Genomic DNA, 18,285 nt, shown 5'->3' with positions numbered 1-18,285 from the left:
CTGTGTTTCTGGGATAGACTCTGAACCACACTGACTTTGCACTGGAAAAGCAGATAGTCAAAATCGGCGGAATTATATATAGAATGCTGAGAACATATTTTCATCTGATTTTGGGAGGCACCTTCTTTGCTTAATAATTTACAGCCATTTCTTAGTTATTTTTGCGTGTATTACAAATGTCATTGTTGCAAAGTTTTTTTTTTTTTTTTTTTAAAGTAGTTCTACCCAGGGGGGAGTGGTGGCACAACAGGTTTGGTCAGGTCCTGCTCTCTTCGCGTCTCGGGTGCGAGTCCCGCTTGGGGTGCCTTGTGACGGCCTGGTGTCCCGTCCTGGCTGTCTCCCCTCCCCCTCCAGCCCTATGCCCTGTGTTGTCAGGTTGGGCTCCGGCTCACTGTGACCCTGCTTGGGACAGGTGGCTTCAGTCATTGTGTGTGTGTGTGTGTGTGTGTGTGTGTGTGTAGTTCTATGTGTCCTTTCAGTTGCTATTCTCCCCTATTATAGCAGAACACACTCAACATCAAGTGAAGAGACACATACAGCTCCTTTAGTGGACACACAGTGCTTGTTTTCACTTTCGACCTTCATCATTGGTGTAACTCCCTGGGGGTTGGCATTTGTCCCTTGGTTAGGTTACACCCTGCTGCAGGTTCCACGCTCATCACAGATACCACTATGAACAACGAAGGTGAGAAAAACATTACCTTAACCATCTCAGCCACCCAATGCACCACACATGTTCCATAGGCCTTCTCACCATACAGGGTGTAACGCTGGTGGGCGCGCAGGGGACACCGTTGGAGATGCCCACCGCAACGTGTTTCACCGTGACATGTTCATTCTGCCACTGCTGCCTCGCAGCTCCATGGGGTATAGGTTCAAATCCGGCTGAGGATCTGCGTGGACGGTTTTCAGGTGGCTCATCTTTTTCACAAGATTCTCCCTGACTACTAACGTGCCCTTCCGATTTCCAAAAACGTGCTGTCCATCCCATGGCGTTACTGACTGTTTGTTTGTGTGTGTTAGGTGTGTATTGTGTGTGTTAGGCACTGGGTACACACCACCTTGTTTTGTCTGATCGCTGAAAGAGAGAAACCTTCACGTGGTCAAAAAAAGCCACCAGGAGAATATAGTTAGTATAAGTAATGTTAATTAGATGTTTCATTGTATTTTATTATTATTATTTTTAATTAGGGAATGGGTGTACTAGTTCATTTAACCCCCAGAGAGATGGGCTCGAACGAAGTCATTATTTGCAATACATTAAAAAGTGTGCGCGGAATTCCGCAGTGGAGAACTAGTCGCGAACAGGCCGAATGCAGCCGCTAGGTGGCGCTACATTACAACCGTTTCACACGGCGCGTTTCAGCGGCGCTTGTCCCGCTCCCTGCGGACCCGCAACTCCTTCGCGTCTCAGCGCAGATCTGGGGATTGAAGAGGGTCCGACAGGTGCGTGGTGACGTCACAGTAGCGCTCCAGGTGGCACTGAAATGCACCAGTGAAAAGTATTATTATTATTATTATTATTATTATTATTATTGTTGTTGTTGCTGTTGTGTTTTACACTTATGTGCTGAATAAAACATTAAACAATAAGCTTGTTTTGCTTTTGGCCTCCCTGGTTCTGGTCTCCTTTTCATCTGATTATTACCCAGTTCTAAACAAGTTCTGATCTGGTTTTGGTCTGGTTTTAATGTGGTTTCAGTTCGGGTTTAATGTGCTTTTGATGTGGTCTTGTCCTGGTTCTGGTTTAGTTTTGGTCTGACTTTGAGCGATGTGGTTCCGCCCGGATCTACACTTGCCTGCTTTGCGTGGGAAAGTTGCGCTGAAATCCCGACTACGAAGGAAACACGGGTGAAACAAACAGCATCCTTGACAACAACACAGAGGCAAGGAAGGAGTAAAACAGGGTCGCGGTGCGACCGCGTACAGCAGCGAGCGCGGAGCGGCCGCCGAGCGGCGTCAACGGACGTGGCGGGGCGCGCGAGGTAACAGACAGAGTAACTCGTGATGAAATCACGAAACGTCCCTGTAGAAACATCTCGACATCTCGCGCTCTTCTCACGGCAGGAGCACCGCATACATTCACACACACACACACACACACACACACACACACACAGGCACCGGGGGAGGGGGGATGTGGCGGAAAAACACCTTCACTGTGCGGGAAGAAGACAGTCTGTGGTCTGATTTCACGATCGTTGACATCATTATCGTTATCTTCTTCAGCATCTTCATCAGCACCTTCATCACCATCATCATAATCACCATCATCAGCAGCCTCGCGCTGTGGAAGCTCTGGAGATCTAGAGAAACACCTGGGTTCGGGTTGTAGCCTCCTCTCTCCCCCCCCTTCCCAACCTACCCGCCCCCATCTGGCGCGGACTTGGAGAATTTGCGGAGCTTCGAGCGCTGTCGCGAGCTCGCCGCGCGGACTCCTGCACCTCCTGATGCTGCTGCTGCTGGCATGTTGACGTGGTGAGATGCTGAGATGCTCCGCTGTCTGACCTCACTTTGTCCGCCTCCACGCCGGCCGTGTTCGTGAGGCGCGCGCGCGCGCGCGCGCGCACGGGAGGGGGACCGGGGACATCCTAGTCTCCGCTGCACTCATCATGCGCGGCGCGCGTCGGAGCGCGCAGGACAGCCGCGCGTGAGCTCGCGCTCGTCTGCGGTGACTAACATGGACGAGTCGTCGCTGCTCGACCTGCTCGAGTGCTCCGTGTGCCTGGAGCGCCTGGACGCCACGGCCAAGGTGCTGCCCTGCCAGCACACCTTCTGCCGCCGCTGCCTCGAGAACATCCTGTGCTCGCGCAACGAGCTGCGCTGCCCCGAGTGCCGCATCCTCGTGGACTGCGGGGTGGACGAGCTGCCCGCCAACATCCTGCTCGTCCGCTTGCTGGACGGGATCAAGCAGAGACCCCGGAACGGAGGGCGAGCGTCTCTCAGCGGGGTGTCCCTCGGAGTCGGATGCGCGGCCGGCGTCGCGGCTCCGGCTGCGGGCACAGCGGTGCGGGACCTGCCCGCTGGAACCCGCGGCTCTCCCGTCAAGGTTTGTACTCCAGCTGCGTCCAGCTGCGTCCGGCCGCCTCCCCCAGATTCATTCAGATTCAGATTGTGCACGCGCTGAGCTCCGCTCCTCACCTTGGCTTTGCGCTCCTCCAGCGGTGGCAGATCCCAGATGCGTCGCACCTCCTCGTGACTCATGATCATCATGTGCCGGTGCTCCATTCATTCTGCACCCGAAAAGGTGCCACACGTGACATCTAACTTAGACTAAGGTCACACCTCAGACCCCATCTGTGAGTCAAGTGTTGTGGGGAAATCATGCTCAAGGTCCTGTTCAAAGTGCTCACACTTTCGTCTCCAGCATTGTGATACCTACTGTACCTGCTCAAACTCAAAGTCACTTTGACAGCGACTCTCTGGGTGAGGGGGACGGTACGGTATGGTAATACTGGGCTTTACACTGCGATTTTACCTTCAACTCAAGGGTTAGAGTTAGGGGTGCTGAAGGGCACGGGCTGCTAACCTGATGGGTTCTGGTTCAACTCCTTCTCCCTGTTATTGCTGTAGTATCTTTCAGCATTGGAATGCACACAACTTGCCCCAGTGAAAAAAAAAAAAAGAAAAACAAGCTTCATAAATAGGTCGCACACTGTATTATTGAGAGCAAAGCCGCTAAACAGTTGAATAATTTCCCTAATTCCTTCTGCAATTTCCGAAAAGATGTTTGAGAACACATTTCCACCCACTATGTTTTGAGTACGCTGATTTACACTGATTTTAATATCTGGTACTTAACATGACCAGGGCTTAATGACAGAAGCAGAGCGCTTGTGTAGTTCACGAGATTCTTACGCTGACAGTGCCGTGGCAGTATGTCGGAATACCCGTCACAGTCCAATTAAACTGTAAACTTTTGACTTTTCTCTCGAAATCAATGATGCTCCACAGTGCTTTCACCTTTACTTTGTGGCTCCTCTCAAAGGGACCTGCTTCGTTTGTGCTGCGCACTTCAGGTTTACTGTTCTTGCTTAAACGGTATGGTATGTTGGTTTGAGACACATGGGGATGCAGTTCCTGGTGCTCGGTATTAAAACATGAGAATATGAGAAGAGATGGATGAAGATACGAACAACACAGAGTCGAAATAACTCTTGACACGCAGTTCACTCATGTCCTCAATGAATAGCTGCATCGTCATGCACCTCTTGTTGTGAAGATTTAAATAACTTTACAGATGATGTCAGCGTGTGGCTGAGAGTCTGGCTCGCCCCGGCATTGTTTGCTTCGTCTTTTGCGGACACTTGGAGTTTCTGACACCAGCTGTCCCGTCACCAAGAATCCCGGCCTCCATACCGCTCTGTCCACCACCAGACGGCCTCTGGTATGGTAATTAGTGCGGGTGCTAATTTGCTTTTGCGCCTCTGTCCCAACTCGACAGGGCTGTGTTTGTAGAGCTGAGGGCTATGAGGTCATCGGACCCCCGTGCAGGAAAACAGCCGTTTAGCCCCAGCGCCAGCTTTATTGCTGGAATTCCCATTTACATTCAAAACTGGCTTGTTCCGTGGAGTTCAGCAGTGCAGTGGTTCAGGAGCTGACTTTGTGACCGAAGGGTTGCAGGTTCACGTCTCTGTAGGGCACCTGACTGCTGCTGTACGTCGAAGAAGCGCGCTCGTAGCTTCTTCGATGCGTAAGTCTTTAATGCGGTGTGCTTCTGAGGGAAATCTCTGCCGCGCATGAATGAAACCTGCACAGGTGGTGCTTTAAAAAGCTGGAAACTGTGATGTAATATATGAGCCTTGAAACGCAGAACCTTTTGCAACCTACTTTTTCTTTTCTCGTGGAGGCAATATGCATGAAGTCCTGTTCCTGCATATTGCTGAAGATATCGTCAGGGTTTGCCCGTCCTCAGCAGCTGTTGTACCAAGGATGTGTTGATACGGCAAAATGGCAAAAATTTGGATGCAGTTGCACAGCTATCACAGCTGACTGTGAAGCATATGATCAATATTCCACGTGTAAACATTTTGAGCAGAAAAGTGGCCAGTTTGATTGTGTATAAATGTTTCGCAGTGGCTGTGCTAGAGGGGTCAGGTTTTAGCATGCGCTTACGTGTCTCTCCCTGGTAGGACTGAAGGATGTGAGGTGGGAAAAATCTGGGGCTGCTGTGTTGGCAGTGGTCAGCGACCTTCTGGTGACTGGTGATTGTTTGGACACGACAGTGGTCAGCTTGCTTGTGACTGGTGAACATATAGACAAAGGGTGGGATGTCTAGCCCAGGGTGGGGCACAAGATCTGTAGCACACCGCTATTGTCTTGCGAACCTCTGAAGTGGTTTTTTTGCACACCGCCCATTATCCTTCCCGAACTGTCCAACCCACTGAACAAACTTCCGCAATCACAGTTAATTTTGCACTTGTGGCCACCTTATAACAATTTTGATTGCTTCTCCAATTTGTGAGACAATACAAGTTCTAGGATTCTAGGGGGTCTTCACTTGTCATGTTTCAGGGGACAAGTTATGGTTTCTGCCCTTCCGACCTACACTCTCCTGTTACTAGGTCTTACCTGGCATGAGGGAAGATCTGCTAAGAAGAACCCCTCTAAAAATGCACAGCACCACAGCGAAAGGGAGAAATGTCTCCCTTTGCATACTGGTGCTCTTCATTCCCTTACATCCCACCCCAACTCCTTCTCCCATCAGCCAGCCTGCAGCGACTTTATTTCCAGTCATTACAGAGTTCCACACATCCACATCTTGCAGCTGCTGGGGAGTGTTTATAGTGAGAAGTATGGAGCACATCACAAGAGGCTGTCATGTTAAACTCCACCTTCTCTTTATTTCACATCTATATTTTGTCATCATGTGACAGTGAAAGTCATCGCTGACGAATGACAGATATCCTGTCTTTCCCGGTAGTTTCACATGCCTTGTCCATCTCCGTCTTTTCAACTAGCTTTTGCAGCAGGCAAGTTGAGGGAAGTAGCTTCCAGTCATGCTGTGACATTTCTGTCAGTGTGACTGAAACTTCTTGGGAAAAGAGTACGGTTTGCTCCAGTTTGACCCTCATTGCTAAGAAGACTTTGGAGTTGCAAAGATTAGTCATTGCAAAAAAATGGCAATAACCAGGCTCAAGTAAAAATATCAAAACAAGAATAAATTCTTCGAGAGAAATTTTCAATACCGTTCGAGAAAGAGGGATAATTTAACCTTGTGTTTGACAATGTAGAAATGAGTTTAGCATTAAAAACCTGCTACCTGGAACTGACTTTGTGATGAAGCAAAGGTCAGAGCCGGGTGTTGCTTCCTCGTGTTTCACTCGATGATCCTTCTGAAGGGTCTGTTGGAAGCCAAGACTCTTGGCAAAGGCCGGCTCTGGGCAGACGCAGGAGATGTGGAGGGTAACCAGAGAGCTATCTGTGGTCACAAGGCACCTTGTATCCTGGGGCCAGATGGACGGCGCCCATTAAACTTTCATGGGCTCTTCCTTTGCCGAGGGGGTACAGAGCAGAGGGTTCGGGTGGCTGCTGATGTCATGGACACTGGTGTTGTTCCATCGGAGGCTAATCCTTGAAAAGGGAGAAGGGATCCTGGATGTGCGCAACGAGTTGATTGATACTCTTCATAAAATTCCTGGACAAGGTTCAGGAATGTGCACCCAGGGACACACGCGATACTCAGATAGGCCAGTACAGCAGAATGCGTTCCCTTTAGCATTAAAAGTGCAACGTGAGACCCGAGGAAAACCACTTTTCTCTAATGCTGTTATACCAGTTTAAATTTCAATATGCTTCTTTGCTTGGGAGGAGAAAGCTGGATAACAGAAATGGGGGAGCAAGTGTTGCCTAAGGAAACAAAGCAAGTTAATAATACTTCTGACACCGTATTCTTGTGAAAAGAAAATAAATGAGTCAAAAAATGTTTCAGGTGCATTTATGCTCGGAATGGAGTCAACTCCAAGTGTGGAAGGTGAATTGATGTATCTGGCTACACCGGTACGGGCAATCTACCGTGCTATAATTCTCCATAAAATGCTGTTTGCTCACTTCCTTCAGTTCTTGTGCATGGAATTCCTTGCAGTCAGCTGTGGTGTGCACTGACCCAGGATTTCACTCTTTCGCAGCAGGCCTGAAACTAACAAGAAATGCCAAGAAAATCACCCGTCTCCTCAAAGCAAAATAACACCAATTAGCTTTACATGAGCAGGGCTAAATTCAGTGGGCCCTCTCTAGAAACTCTAATGAATCACAGGAAGGGCTGTCATCAGTAGCAAGCTTAACAGCTTAGGCTTGCCGCTCAAATCTCAGTCCTAGAATGCCATACACAGGTCTCTCTAAAGAGATGGTTGGGAAACAATAACTAATGTGCTCATGGAAAATGTCTGGGAGAAGGACTCTATGACTTGAGCTATGGCTGAAGAGGATGAATTGTTTGCCCTAGAGAGGATTAGACTTATTAGTTATCAAGTGCTGCTGTGGCTTTGAAGTAAACTTCACACAAATTATCTCGTTCTTTCACTGTTGTAATTGAATCAGGCGTGTTATGGCGGCAAAAAAGTCGGTCGGTGCGCTGCAAAGCCACCGAGCAATGGTTTTGGTACATCATATTGGGTCTGTCCCCTAACCAGTACATAAAGGATTGAGCAGCTAATTGGCGCATGCGATGGTGAGTGCAGGATTGCTGTGCATGAATAAGGTCCTTTCTTGTTGTGACACACACACACGCACAGCTACTGTGCGGCACATTAATATAACTGCACATAATGCGGGAAGAAATGCGAAAACATCAGGGCAGATAGTTTCCTTGCTTTTGTTGAGATGGACAGCTTTCTCGCATCTATTGTTAGTAACCACTTGTCCAATGCAGTGTCTTGGTGGTCGATCACATGCTATTGACACACAGTCATTTATTCACGTGTACTAATAACACTTTAGGGTTATCTTTTCAACTGAAATACATTACTTACAATGGGTCGCTCATCCACACATCAGCGGAACACATTCTCTCTGTCACTCACACACTACGGGTGAACCTGAACAGCATGTCTTTGGACTGTGGGAGGAAACCAGAGCACCCGGAGGAAATCTACACAAACACAAAGACAACATACAAACTCTACACAGACTGAGCCGGATTCGATCCCACGTCTGAACCCACAGCTCAGGAGATGTGAGGCGTCAGGGCTACTCAATATGCCACCATGCTGCCCTATGGGTTTTTCTGTAGCCGGCTTTATTGCACGTTGTTTTAATCATTATTCAAACTATGGATGAATGTTATTACTATTGCCTCTCTAATAGAAAAGGATTGAGATGCGGGTATTTTATAGAAATTACCAGGTTATGTGTCCTCTGTAAACGGTAGCATGGTAGCACATCAGGTAGCACTGCCATCTTGCACCGAATAGCCTGGTCAGGTGCTGGTTTGAATCCAACTCAGTCTATGTGGAGTTTGCAAGTTCTTCACATGTCTTCATGGGGTTCCAATCCAGGGCGTACCCTACGTAGGCTTGCAACTCATGCTTCCGGAGTTGGCTACAAACTGCCGTGCCCCTGACTTGAACAAGCAGTTATGCAAAGTGAATGAGTAGAAATGACTCGAAATGTGCAGCAGCTTTGTTGAGAATGTTAAATTTCAGTCAAAGCTGACATCACAGGATATGCTTTTGTATGAAATGACTTTAGTTCACTGCAGGAACAGTTATCCGTTTGTACAGCTCGATAGTTTACTGATGCAATTCAGGTCAAATGACTCGATCCGGAGTACAACAGCAGTCACTTTCCTGGAATTTTAACCTTCAGCTTTTGGGTAACAGGTCCATTTCTTTAATCACCAGATTTCTCACATTTCCTTGTGGCCAGGCTCTGAGTTGAATCACCTCTTCTCCGTTGTGTTAGTGTAAGAAATGTGAGACTGTGCATCAGGAGCAGACAAGGCTGTAGATTAAAGCAAACAGCAGCCTGAGGATTCACTGTCACACAGAGCCATATTGAACATAAAGTGAGAGCAGTCGGTCTTTCAGCACTTTTTGCCAAAATCGTTCAAACTAAGTTAAATTCATCCTGTGCTTGTAATCAAAAGACAAAAGAAAGAAAATAATGATGTTTTTCATTTTTGTAGAAGTGTCTTTTTAGGACTGTATAAGACATTCATGGTGGTTATTACTAATTATGAGTACATTTGTCAATTTCTAATTAAATTTTCACCAGCTCTTGACCAGAACTTATGAACCACTAATATGACAAATGGATTGATCTGTACCCTTTTAATGTCATAATATGTTAATGAAAGTAAACGTGAGCTTGCTAGTATGTGCCCTCCACCAGTCATTGAACATTTTGCTTGAGATATTCTGCATTGTACAGGCAATTCGGTGTATTAATGGAACACAGTGTCAGGAAGTAGTGGCCTCATTATCACCCTATGCAGCCTTCTCCCAAATGGTCACTGCTGAAATTTCCTTCACGAGTGTAAAGAACATAATCGTAGCACTAATCTCAGACTGAGCGTGCATTCCATCTGCCGCTCTGTTTAAATAAGATGGAAACTGACTTCATTTTCCAAGTAAACACAGAGTTCAAAGTTCATCCATCTATATACATAATCTCTCATCAACCTTTAAACATCTGTGTAAAAACTAGTATCAACACCTGGAACGGAAATCTAGGTTATTTATTATTAACTCGTCATTACTTAAGGCTTTTGTCCAAGTTGACTTACAATGCTATATACATTATAGTAATGTCCCTGCAGTCATTTACCCATTTATACAGCGGAGCACGCCCAGGATACCCATACAAATGTGGAGAGAACATGCAAACTTCATGCCGAGAGACACATTCAAACCCAAGTAAAATTCCACAGCCCAGTGCTGCAGCACCATTTATACCACCAGACTAGTGTTCTGTTGTACCTATGATGTGAACACTTCAGGTTAAAGATAATCTCATGGTTGGGGCCTCATCATAATTAGTAGCAAAGCCTACAACCAAAATATTTTCCTTACATACTTAATTTCTTTCCCGTTTCCCAACTTAATCCCTATTCATTTCTAACAAATGTATAATCTGTAACTCATCCACAGCTAAAGTGGATGGATACATTTGACTGGGTTTCGTTATTTATTGGTGGGATGGTGGCACGGTGGCGCAGCGGGTTTGACCAGGTCCTGCTATGTGGTGGGTTTGAGGTTCGAGCCCTGCTTGGGGTGTCCTCCGGTGGGCTAGCATCCTGGCTTGGATGTGTCCCCTCCCCCCCAGCCTTGCACCTTGCACTCCTGGGGTAGGCTCCAGCTCACCCCAACCCTGCTTGGGGCAAGCAGTTTCAGACTGTGTGTGTGCCATAATTAATTGTGTACACTTTATAACTGATTAATTATATCTTTTGCTCTGCTTTAACATGTCTATAACCCCTTAGTACAATGGGGTAAGGGTTGTGAAATTGCCATGGTTCGTTTTCCATTGATTGGTTGCCTTTAAGAGAAGCTTAGTGGCATAATAGGTAACATAGGTGCCTCGTGCAAGACCGGTCATGGGTTTGATCCCTGCTTAGCCTGTGTGTAGTTTGCATGTCCTTCCTGTGTCTGTGTGGGTTTCCTCTCGAAGATGTGCATTTCAGATGGTTTAGTGATTCTGAACTGTGTAAGTCTGGCAACCCTCTGAAAGATATCTAGTGCCTGAGATCGAAGCATAGGAGCCTTCCAGAGGAAGACGAGTAATCATCTAGCCAGACATCTTCTTGGCCCTAGGAGAGCTGAAAATTTTGTACAGCATTGTGTTTACTCTGTGGAGACATTCAGCCAGTATCCCATGGAAAAGTTGATGGGGCACAGGGTTGTCTAGAGGCTAATGCCTTCTCCAGCGTAGATCTGCAGTCCGTTCGCGAGGAACCAACTCCAAGGTATCAGCAGTCCTGGAAGGAAAAAAAAACAGACACATTTTTGTCAAAAGGCAACAAGAGACTGAAGTGCATACTTGAAACCTGTTATTAGTCTGGACTGTCATAGTACGGTGCTCAGTACTAGAGTCCAGTCTGATGGAAAGTGGTTAATAGGGCCCTTCCCAAGATGGACCACCAGAGCCTGGTTGCTGACAAAACATGGTAATACTTGCTTGAAGGTTTGTTGGAGAATAAGGTGTACACTATGTATTGGCTACCCTAATGGGAAGCGGTCGTGGGTTGACCGCCATTCGTCATTGTGTGATGACAAGGAACTGTGTAGCCTACCACTCTCCAGAGACAAAAAGAGTCTTGGTCCATTTTCCGGGCAAGACCTGAGTTGGCTCATTCACTTCAGGGGGCAAGGTTTTGCAGAGGGCTACATAACTTCCCAAAGCAATTACCTGTCTCCCATGTTGTAGCCTTACCTGCTGTAATGACTGTTTTCCTTTAGTTTCAGAGCAAATGGGCACTCAGCAGGGTGCTTCAAGCAATTTGCAAAAGTTGCCCACATACTGTATATCACCATCCCAATAACTGGCCAAGTAATGCTTTCACCATCATCGGGTCCAAAAATGTATGCAGGATAATGACACAAAACAAACTCAGCAATCCTGGCCCAAGGGAAATATACCGTTTGCTTGTATGCATGTAATATTTTGACTTATGCTGTTAAGCTTTTCATTTAAGATTCTCTCTGGGCAGTGAGTCATTTACCTTGTGTTTCAGGTGTAACTTACAGAACAGTGGCCTTTAGATGTAAGGTATGCAACATCATATTTCACAATTATGTTACAAAAACTAAGTCCAGTTAGTATGTTACTGAATATGAGGTCAAGCTCACACCGAATGGAAATGGAAATTAGATGGGGGAAAAAAAGGAAAGAAATTATGCAAGGAAAACATTTTAGTTAGTTAGTCACAAGAATCTCTCTTTGGCTTGACTTTTGATGAAACATTGTATAATACTTTGGTATAATGTTCTCCTTTTTGGCAATTATTTATGTGGAGAGTAAATATCAATCATTTCCTGAGGTTGTCTGGGATCTACTGTCTCCTGGAATGTTTAGTCTGAGAACCCAAGAAAAGGAGAAGTTACTCCTGAAGGTCAGCAGAGATAGGAATCTGCTTACAGAATTTACAGCTCTTCCTAAGTGTGATCTTTTTACCAAGATAGGTATGCTGGAGAACCTGTCACACAATCTGTAGCTCAAATAATCCAGTATCAACAGTTTGTTCCCCTAAATTTAATGAAAAACTTTTGCATTCTAACTACTTAGAGGTTTTAAATTTTTCGTCATTACAGCTATTGTTACACTTATTGAAATAAGCGTTTATTATTTTATTGGAAAAAAATGTTTTTAAGAACAAGATTGTCAGAAATATGTATGAGTGCACCTGAATAATTCAGTTTTATACGCTTATTTTAACAAGCCTCTGTTATTAATAATAGGACATAATTTTCTATCATGAGCATAGCTGGTATGAGATGAGATTTTCTACGAGATGTACGTCGCTTTGGAGAAAAGTGTCTGCTAAATGAATAAATATAAATGTAGATGTACTGTAGATGAATCAACTCATGGGAAACGGACGCGGTGATTGATGTCTGTGTCCACTCACCACGATTCTCTGTAGTCCGGTGTTGCTCATATCCTTCAGTGAGACTCATGATTGTGGTCAGCTGCTTGTCTGTTTCCCATCCTGTTTTTTTTCACTTGGCTTGGCTTTAATCCGCTCTTATGACATTAAAAATTAGTGAAGAATGTCTATAGCTTGACTCAGTATGGCCAGTTCTGGCCCACAGACTTTCCAAGGTCTGTTTAGACAGTGATTTAACTTGGTTGAACTTCTCAACAAAGCCTTTGGCTTGTGGATAAATGTTTCCTCAGTAGAAGCAGTAGAAACAATTAATGCTTATTTGTGCCAGATGAACCATGAAAAACAGGTGACTTCTAGAAGATTCTAAACTATTTTGTTTTTCAGAATTCAAAACAAAGGAGTTTTAACTACATAAAGGTATTTATTTGGCTGTGTTTACAGCAGATCTCTTGTCCACAGTTTTTCACTAGAGACATTCATATTTTATCAACTTTTAAAACTGTGTAGTGTTGTCCCAAGAGTGAACTTCATGTGTAATCCCTTGAGGCCTAAAACCCTTTATTAGAATTCGGTGCCAGTGCAAATTTATTTCGAGTGCTGTGATTGGCGCTATTCAGGTGCTTTAGAATCGTGGTTCGTGTTTTAACCTTGATACCATAGTGTGTAAGATGTCACCTTACGAGACCTGGCATGACCTCTTACTAGCCAAATGGTATTGAGCTCCTCTGGGTGCTCTCAATATACCTTGCACCTCCTCACTTCATTCTTCCATTTTGAGTAGCACTGCTGTCTCTCACCATCTGGGTGGTTAGGGTTAGGATGTGGGTTCAATCCCTGCTCAGTTTGTGTGGAGTTTGCACGTTCTCCCCGAGTCTTTGAGGATTTCGTCCCACAATTCTTAGATATGATGTTCAGGCAGATTGATGATTCTAAGTCACCCATGATGTGTGAGTGACAGAGAGTGTGTTCCGCTGATGAATGGATGACTGACTCCTTGTAAGTAGTGTATCTAGCAGTATAAGTCACCTTGGTGAACAAGGTGTGTGGGCTTTGTAGAAAAGTGTCTACTAAATGAAGTAATAGTATTATTTGTGTACTAAACCCTTCACATATGGAAGAATGAGCATGTTGGCATGTCTCGGGTTTGTTTAGGAAACTTTGGAAATTGTTTTTTGAAGTATGTGTTGATGGTGCTATTCGTTTACAATCTGTGAAATGACCACCAAGGCCAGTTTTTTCATTGCGATGTGAATTTCTAAGATCTGTAAAAATTCTGAAACTATGACAGAGTCTGTCAGATACTGAAAAGTTGCTTTTGGTTTATCTGTTTGCCTTGTGCCCATTAAATCCTTATTAGAATTAAAAAGTAAGACTTACAAACTAAGGATATTCAGGAAATGCTTTCATGACTATGAAATGCAACAAGGGGACATGTTTATGCACTTGTTTATGTACATACGTGCCGTGGCCTGGGAATACCAGTGTGCTCACTGTGCTACAAATTGAGGCTGAAGCTGAGTACATAATCACAGCCTTGTTACCCATGAGAACTGCAATGAGTAAATGAGTGATCTCACTTTTGATGTACATGGGAATCCTGAAGCATGGCAAAGTTGGAATTTGTGTGCTCTGTTTCTGTGGGGATGCAGCATGCATACAAAGGTGGAGTTGCTTCCCAAACGTACCTGTCAGATTTGTGGCATTGGTATTGCAGATTGTGTGCAATAACAAAAAAAGCACAATTACAAGGAAAAGTCCATTTATTGGTTCATTTTTAAACTGGGCAAATTATAAATCTCTGCATTTTCATTCAGACCGTGTGGTTGCTCTCGACACCTTTCAATGTATATTTTTTGCAGAGTGCCAGACTAAATAAAAGACCTGACTTACAGTGCCATCTGCACTTGTTCCTCTCCTGCTGGAAGGCCTTGCCTGTTCACTGATTTGTATTTATTTATTTATTTTTTTATTTTTTCGCTTTGGTGTTATTATTCAGCCATCTGGCTTGCCTTTGATCAGCTTTCTGTTTTGTCCAGAGCCTTAATGGCTGTTCCTTGTTGTTTTGTCTCCTCCCCTTAGATTTGTACTCGACTATTTCATGCACGTGCTGTGTAATTATGGCACGCTTCCCTTCGGTCTCCTGACCAGAGTTCCCAATGTCTGGGCTGAACAGACACTGAGCTGTTGAGGTTCAGGAAGGTGTTAGTGTAGATTGAAATATACAAGGTGAAAGAGATGAAGAGTCTGCGTTTATTCAGAGAAGTGCCGCAACAGGACTGGTATGGACCATTTTATTAGGTTTTTACCACATTGTTTTTAAGCATCATCAAGACTCAGTAGTTGTGTCATTTGCCCTCGTGACATCTCATAAGCTGAGACTGAGTGAGACAGGGGTTTTTAAAAAAAAACAGGCTTCTCCTTGAAGAATTTATGGAGAGCTAATAGCTCCAGATCATGTTAAATCCTACTGTGCCAGCTAGCCATGCCCCATGAAACTGAAACTTTAATCTGGGTAAGTTTTCTTAAACTATTTGGCTGAAACCTCTAAAACATTATATTTACCCTTTGGTCTTTCAACAGAGGATGAATAAGAAGAAATGAAAGAAAACATTTTTTATTAAAAGCAAAATTTTCAGAGCATGGTCTGGGATCTTAAATTCCATGGGTGACACTGTGAGTAGCGCTGCTGTCTCACAGTGCCTGGGTGGTGCAAGAAGGGCGTGGGTTCGATCCCCGCTCAGCCTGTGTAGAGTTTGTATGTTTTCCCTGTGTTTGCCTGGCTTTCCTGCGGGTGCTCTTGTTTCCTCCCACAGTCCAAAGATATCCTGTTCAGGTTCCCTATAGTGTGTGAGTCACAGATAGAGTGTGTGTTCCACTGATGTATGGATGGGTGACCCAGTGTAAGTAGTGTATGTAGCAGTGTAAGTCACTTTGGTGAATAAGGTGTGTGGGCTCATAACACTACATAGAATTCATTGGAAGTCACTTTGGAGAAAAGTGTCTGCTAAATAAATAAATGTAATGTAAATCGTTGATGGATGTCTGCCGAAGTGCCACTTTGCTGTTGTTCTATAATGAGAACGTGTGGAGAACAATTAAACCAACATGGTTTGTCACATTGCATTATGAAAGCGCTGGATTGTGAAATGCCTTTAATTGGATTCATTCTCTGACGCATTAAGCAAATGTCTTTGGTGATGCTAATTAGTGCGAATATGAACATTCACACTCTATTCAGAAACTTTATCCAAGCTCAGCACCTGTTCTGCAGTACAGACTCGACCTACACTGTCTATTAAATTGCGTTATGAAATGCGTGGTGCTGGAAAAGATAAAATAGCAAATGAAAATGGTTACCTGTTTGAACGTCGTGTATTTTCTTACATTTGAAAATATTTTTCCATATTCTGACTGTCCTCACTGCTGTCATGAATGCTACTAATTAAGAAGGCAATGGTAAGCCACTTCTGCACCCTTCCTATCTTGAGATGTGGTCACTGCAAGTTGAATTCAACTTGACAGCACTTACGCTACCCTGTCAACCTTGGTGTCCATGTTTCTGTGCCGGAACTCTTCCTGCAAACAAGCTGTGATGTGTTCCCTCAATCTCAGGCTTCTCTGGCCACCCCGCTTTGCTCTCTCTCAGAGAAACGTGTCAATGTTTTCTGCTTTCTCTGTGGTCTGTACAAATAATTGAATTCGTTTTTTTCTCCGTGATGTGCATTAATAAAAATCAATTTTAAGGCTATCTGCTATTTTGTTTTCAAAGCACGAAATACATGCTCTATTGATTGATGTGTTAATATGACTCATCTATTTATGCAGCATTATTAAAAAAAAAATTAGATGTAGTGTCACTGATGAGAAGTTGTATGAAAGGTCACTTAACTCAGATAACGCACAACTTCTAACACTGTAAAACTTCATAGATTTACAGAACACAGCAAATCTCAAACTTGCTTACAACCGATCTGTCTGACTCATAGGGCCCCCATGGCTTCCTGATCTCCTGATCTGGTTGTCATAAGTGCTCTATAGGTCTTGTGGAAGGATCTCATGTTAGACTGTGGAGTCGGACCAAAGTGAGTTGACGTGTTGACCTTCCTTTATCCCCCAGTTCACCTATTCATACGCTATAGTCCTCTGGTTAGGATTCCAGGCAATGAACTGGAAGGACACAAGCCCTTCTGCTGCAAGAGCTCTAAAGACAGGTGGACCAGGATGCCCTCCCTGGGATACCCATAACTGTCCGGCTGCATCATGTGCAGGAACATTTACTACCAGAGTGGACACTTCTGGCAACAGGACCAGACAGTTCCTCACCCGTGAAGACAGCATCTCAACCATCACCATACTCACTGCTGGATTATCAGCATTGCTTTTGATGTCTCCAAGTAAGAAATGGTTTCATGAGCCATACGTTTAGATAGGAAGAATGTAAATGTCCCAAAATGGTTTGTATACCTGTGTGTATTCTATTGTCCTTCTGTAGTTCAGCATCTCGCAGAAGACCTTGCTTCTACCATGGTAATGCAGCACTTCAGAGAGCAACCATAAGATCACGATTTTCCTTCAGCCTTGCACTTCATACAGTTCTTCTGTTCTGTCTGACTGTTTTGAATGGCAGGACCTAAGTGAATGCCAGGGACTAAGAACTCCTGTTTGGACTGCCAGGCATCCTGTCCTAAAAATAGGTGTTTTGTCTACACGGGTCATTTTGAGAGTGGAGTCAGCCCCTACTTTGGGGAGATTACAGACAGCCATGAAGATGAAAGGCTCCGGCAGTGCCTTCCTTCCACCTTTAATTCTCCGTAACGCTTTTTGTAGGAGACAGCACCCCCCCCCCCCACTTTCTTTATTTTCTCTTCAGTCAGAGACACGAGGCCAATTGTAATGGGTTTTGGGTTTTTTCCTCTGTCCACCAGACTTTTGTCAGCTAGGGTGTGTGTTTAGGTTACATTATGTCACTGGTCCTTAGTTCACAGTGTTGCGGGCTGATCTTCCCTCACACTGCTCTGCAGACCTTTCATGGGACAGTGGAGAACATTATAAATGCTCACATGCCTTTTAGACTGTCTGGCCCTCCTTTTTAGCCTCTGGGGAGAAGAGATGGTGCAGGTTTTCATAACTTTTGATATAATAAATGAGCTACACTTTAAAGATATTTCCATATTTATAAATTGGTGCTAGGGAAAGAAAAGCTCAAAGATTCTGTCTGCAGAGCTTACAGATGTGATTTCCAAGAAAAAAAAGGCATGAAACCTAAGTAAATTAAAATGATTCTGCATCCGTGGTGTATCTCATTGGGTCTAAGCCCACACAGATGGTAAATGGAAAGCTCTCTGGTCTCTGAGCACAATTTTCACAAAACAATGAAAAAGTCCAGAGCCTGTTTTTTTCCACTGTGATCCTTGAACCTCATTGTACAGAGGGATAGGATTCTTGTCCAAGAAACAAAACTTCACTCAACTGAGTCTGGAATGTTCCATGAAATTCCCTGGGTGGGCATACAAGTGGTGGGAGGGGGGCTGCAGTTGGGGGGTGGGGCAGGTGCAGGACCAGTGATGACCCAGGTCTCAGCAGCTTGATTTCTTCAGCTGTCCCATGCGAGTGATGTCACATGGCAGCTGGAGCAGAGAGCCACAGCCCTTACATGATGACATCATCACCCACAGGCTCATCAGCAACCTGACATGTGATCCCCGGTGTGCCACTGTTGACACGTGTGTTGGCTCTGTTGT

General features: G+C 44.8%; 1 protein-coding gene across 1 annotated transcript in view; it reads left to right on the top strand.

Annotated features, from left to right (window-relative positions):
• Nucleotides 1-2,131: 2,131 nt before the first annotated feature.
• The window catches only part of LOC108920461 (E3 ubiquitin-protein ligase SH3RF3-like), a 107,547-nt gene continuing 91,393 nt past the window's right edge, over nt 2,132-18,285 (top strand). The window contains exon 1 of the mRNA XM_029258051.1: nt 2,132-3,049. Within this exon, the coding sequence (XP_029113884.1) occupies nt 2,681-3,049 (369 nt within the window). The 5' untranslated portion in view covers nt 2,132-2,680. The remainder of the gene's footprint in view (nt 3,050-18,285) is intronic.

The sequence above is a fragment of the Scleropages formosus genome, chromosome 14 (assembly GCF_900964775.1).
Source record: "Scleropages formosus chromosome 14, fSclFor1.1, whole genome shotgun sequence".
Lineage (NCBI taxonomy): Eukaryota > Metazoa > Chordata > Actinopteri > Osteoglossiformes > Osteoglossidae > Scleropages > Scleropages formosus.
This window is presented reverse-complemented; position numbering and strand designations above follow the sequence as displayed.